The following is a 4,458-nucleotide window of genomic DNA, read 5'->3' on the forward strand; positions in this document are numbered from 1 at the left end:
CCAGAATATTTCGCTGTATGAATATTTGAATATGCAATGCACCAAAATAAAGATCAGAGCCTCTACGTTTAAACAAAAAAATCCATTTTATTCTAGCTTAAAGCATTCGTTTTTTATCAACACTTGAATATAGGTAGAATAAAGGTGAGAAAATCATATTTTTATCAAAAACTACATCTGGGTAATATTCAGTACGATTATCAAAGCATAAATCCAAGGTTTTGTACTCGTTCAGAAGATGTGTAATAGCCCCCCCTAGTGTATAACAGTGAAAACATGAAAAGCCGTAAAAACTCATCTTTGGCGGGGAAGCGTTTTCTTGTAAAAGACGAGATAACTCGTCAATGGCAGGGAAAGAGGTAATGAAACCCAAGAGGATTCGGTCTCTCCATTAAAAATTCAGGTAACCAAAAGATCCATAAAGGTATTGTAAAACAAAACCATATGAATTGAGCGGTTTAATCCAAGTCTTGTGAAGAGATACGATCACTTTATGACTTTCAGTGGAGGGACAGAAACCTCTCAGGTTTTATTCAAAATATCTTCATTTGTGAGTCTAATGGGGTTGGAGAAACATGAGGGTGAGTAAACGGTGCCAAAATTTTCATTTTTGGGTGAACTATCCCTTTAAGGACACCTGATGTCCAACTTAAATCTGGGTCTTGAAGCAACACCAGTTGCATGCGACAAAATAAAAACCATTGAACTTAAAATGATACTCTCAAAAACACAAGATTACAGCTTTCAACATGGCTAGGTGATTTTTATTCTAAAACATTCATGGGTTAGAGTCCCTCACCTTTCTGCTGTGAAACGGCTAAGGAAAACACCTCTGGGAAAAGTTATAAAGCAACACAATTGCTTGACGTTTACAGTGACGTATAATTAAAAAATATAACAGTGTTCAGCCACAAACTCGCACTGTTCAGACAGCACTAATGGCCAATGATCTGCACCAGTGGTGTTGTGCGAAAACAATTACGGCAAGACTTTAACGTAGCAAGCAAGCTGCTTCATACTTTAATTACGTAGGAAATGACAAGCTTCTCATGTTCGACGCAAAGCACAGAATACATAACACTCTGAGACAGAAGCTAATGTGTTCACCGCCTGCTTGTCATGCAAGCTAATTTGGTCCTAAAAATAGGTTTTTACCTGAGAAACAGATGCAAAAAGAACAATTATTTATGTCATAAACCATTCACAGATTAGCAACTTCAATGACGCCATTCCTTTATTGACTTTAGCTGGAAAAATGACTCTTGCATTATTGACAAACTATTTTCCTGTTGACTCTGTAAAGCTGCTTTGACATGTTTTTACCTGAGAAACAGATGCAAAAAAACACAAGTTTAGGAAAACAAGGAATTTAGAGTCACTGTGGAAAGTTGAAAACCATTCAAACTGAAAAGCGCTCAAAAATCTTGACATGCAAACTTGTGTACTTGCATTTCCTCAATCTAAAAAGGGACCGTGCATCGCTAAGCAAAGCCACAGTCGCATGCTAATTGTAGAGAAGCCAGCTGGGAAACATTTGGACTGATGTGGGCAAACACGCCCCTGTTTGTGGCTTTGGATGTTTGTCACGGGCTGGCTGTGAGTAATCATATGGAGTCCAGAATTGCTGTTGGAGGGCAACAGTGATGCATCCTTGACCCAGAAGCCCCGAGACAGCCAGAAAATGAGGCTGTTGGGTTGATAAGTATAAGCTGTTAGCCTTAGTCTGCACACTTTGAGGAAAACCCACTTCAAAACCGCCTCAGTCAGCGAGACCTCTCAGAAAGGGGCAAGGGCTCTCCAGGGAAATGGCGCACTAGTGAATGAGAGATACTGACACATACAAAGACTGAAAGAGAACGAGAAGTGGCCTAGAACGGCTGGGGAGGAAAGACGGCGGAGATACAAAAACAAAATCAAGGAAATCAGTTAAAGTGTCACATATTATTTCCTTCCTCTTTCTAACGGACCATGACAGGCTTCAGTTTGACAAACTGGAATACACGAGCGGTGCAGAGACGATGAGCGTGAAAGGAAACACAATGACGCTTGAGGAGACGACACAAGCGGGGATTTGCCATCTCTTGGGCCCTTCATAGCTATGTAGCCATCAGCTGAACATTAAATGCTGTAGTTGCACAGCTTACTTAAAATTATAAACCCAAGAAAACAAACCAGCAGACAAAATTACGCTTACATAACATCATTTGGACTGAAATGTGAAGTGTAATTTACGCACCTCAAGTGGCACTAAAAACACTTAAAATTTTAAAAAAAATGTTTATGTAGAAATCATGATGATTCATCAATTTATTCACCAAACATTAAATTAAATTACACCAAATTAAAATAAAATAAAAGAATATATATATAAAATAAAAAATTTAATTTAATTTAATTAAAAATACAATTAAAAATATAATAAAAAACAAAATATAAAAAATTAAATTAAATTAAATTAAATTAAATCAAATAAATAAAAATATCTGGCTGGCTCAGAAACAAGTAAATTAAGCAATTTCTTTAGAAATATATTTTCAGAAATGGAAAAACTGAGAAAAAAATCCCCTTGAATTATCCCCTTGAAACTGTAATTGCGATTATTATTTACCATCATCTTGATTTACATTGAATGATGTTTTGAATAGCTTTATAACATTGTTTGAGGCAACTGCTTGTCATATTTTTATGTGAAAATAAACAAGCAAATAAAAAAGTAAAAAATATGCATGGTATTATAACTAAAACTAAAATTAAAACAACGGAAAAAACTCCTAATAACCTGTAGAAAGAAAAAAAAACTCACGCACACATCTTAAGCACACAAAATAATGTAAGTAGACTTTTTTTTTTTAATTGCTCCTTTGAACGATCCATCCATAACTGTAATCATGATTCAAAATTAGATTGTGCAGCCCTAGCACTAGCAATAATAATAATAATCAAAATAATTAAAAATCACATACTCCGAGAGGAAACAATATGTTTAAGGCAATTTTATATTATAAAATATATAATTTATAATTATTAGAAATAAAAAAAACTAAGTGACTACAAAAGTATTATATCAGAGTAAGTCTAAATAAAATAAAAAATAAGACCAATAAGTAAAGGTGTAAGGCAAATGAGAAGTCTGCAACATGCAAAACATATCAAATTAGCTGAATGGGGCTTTTTTCAGAATTAATTCATAAACGGCACATTTAGTTGTCTCTGCACATTAAACTGTAATGGAGAATGTTTAATCACCTACGCCACATTAAAGCTTTGCAGACAGCCGTTGAGTTACATAAACGAAAACATCATCGCAATTCTCAGACAACTGTCCATCAGCAGCTTCTATTGTATCTCCTCTTTTCATTTCACATTCACATTCACTCGGACCGACTCGAATCAGAATGAGAGAATTTGTGCTTTCATCCGTGTTTTTCCTTTTGTCTTTTCATCTTCCAAAGGCAATGGCTCTTTTCATTTCTACCCGACGCTTTCAAACGCTTCAGATAAATCAGAATTTGCTCCGTGAACAAACACTTCCAAACATCAGACGCAATGAGGGCAAAAGGGAGGTTTTAATGTTGAAAGCAAATTCGAGCTGAAACAAAGTGCAGAGCCTGTCATTAGCACTCAACAGGTTATAAATAGCTGCTCCTCACACTTCTTCACACTCATCAGCCAGTCACAGTGTGTTGTTTTTTCCCCCACAATCCCTTTCTGTGAGGCATTAGCATGTTAGGATACTTTACCTCATGCTGCGACTCGAGATTATAGATTCAGAGAGAAAAAACGGCACATGTAATCCATCTCCATAAGAGCCGTGGGGATGACAGGTGGGCCGCTTCACAGCAATAAAAGCAGGGCTCATCTGGGTGGAGTGGGGTTCCTCCCTCGGGAGTCCATTTCTACCTCATAAAGCATGGAAATTGAGGATCCCAGAGGGCACATATACCACAATCCATTTCCACACCTATTGGTAACACCGAGAACCCAATACAATCAGAATCTGGGATGATCCATTGATTGAACCCAAGTGTTTCGCCAACTCAATCAGCTAATTCAATTACCTCATGCTAAGTCATGGGCTTCAGTTCTATTTCCATTTTGTCCTATATTTACTTAATTTTTGAAACACCACAAAATATCAGGCACATATTAATCTAATAAACCATATTTTCCTACCTCAGGCATTAAATTTTTGTCCGAAATGGACACCATTTATTTTCAAGTAGTGGTCGACCGATATTGGTTTTTTGACAGCCGATGCCGATATCTTGGAAAGCAGGGTGGCCGATGGCCAATATAAAGCCGATATAATTGTATTTATTTTAATTAATATTTAAGAAATTTGAAATAATTTGAAAATGGATTAAACATAAATTTGTAAAATAAACATACTTATACTTTAGATGACAAAGTATTTTTCACAAATAAATAAATATTTAATAAAAATCTAATTAAAAAGGA

The 4,458-nt window shown here is 35.8% G+C and overlaps 1 protein-coding gene across 1 annotated transcript in view; it reads right to left on the minus strand.

Annotated features, from left to right (window-relative positions):
* The window catches only part of LOC107754357 (neogenin-like), a gene marked incomplete at its 3' end in the record, with an annotated part of 85,916 nt that extends 83,838 nt beyond the window's left edge, over positions 1 to 2,078 (minus strand). The window contains exon 1 of the mRNA XM_016570775.1: positions 1,964 to 2,078. Coding sequence (XP_016426261.1) covers positions 1,964 to 2,078 — 115 coding nt within the window. The remainder of the gene's footprint in view (positions 1 to 1,963) is intronic.
* Positions 2,079 to 4,458: the final 2,380 nt, after the last annotated feature.

The sequence above is a fragment of the Sinocyclocheilus rhinocerous genome, unplaced genomic scaffold (genome assembly GCF_001515625.1).
Source record: "Sinocyclocheilus rhinocerous isolate Xijiao unplaced genomic scaffold, SAMN03320098_v1.1 scaffold561, whole genome shotgun sequence".
Taxonomy (NCBI): domain Eukaryota; kingdom Metazoa; phylum Chordata; class Actinopteri; order Cypriniformes; family Cyprinidae; genus Sinocyclocheilus; species Sinocyclocheilus rhinocerous.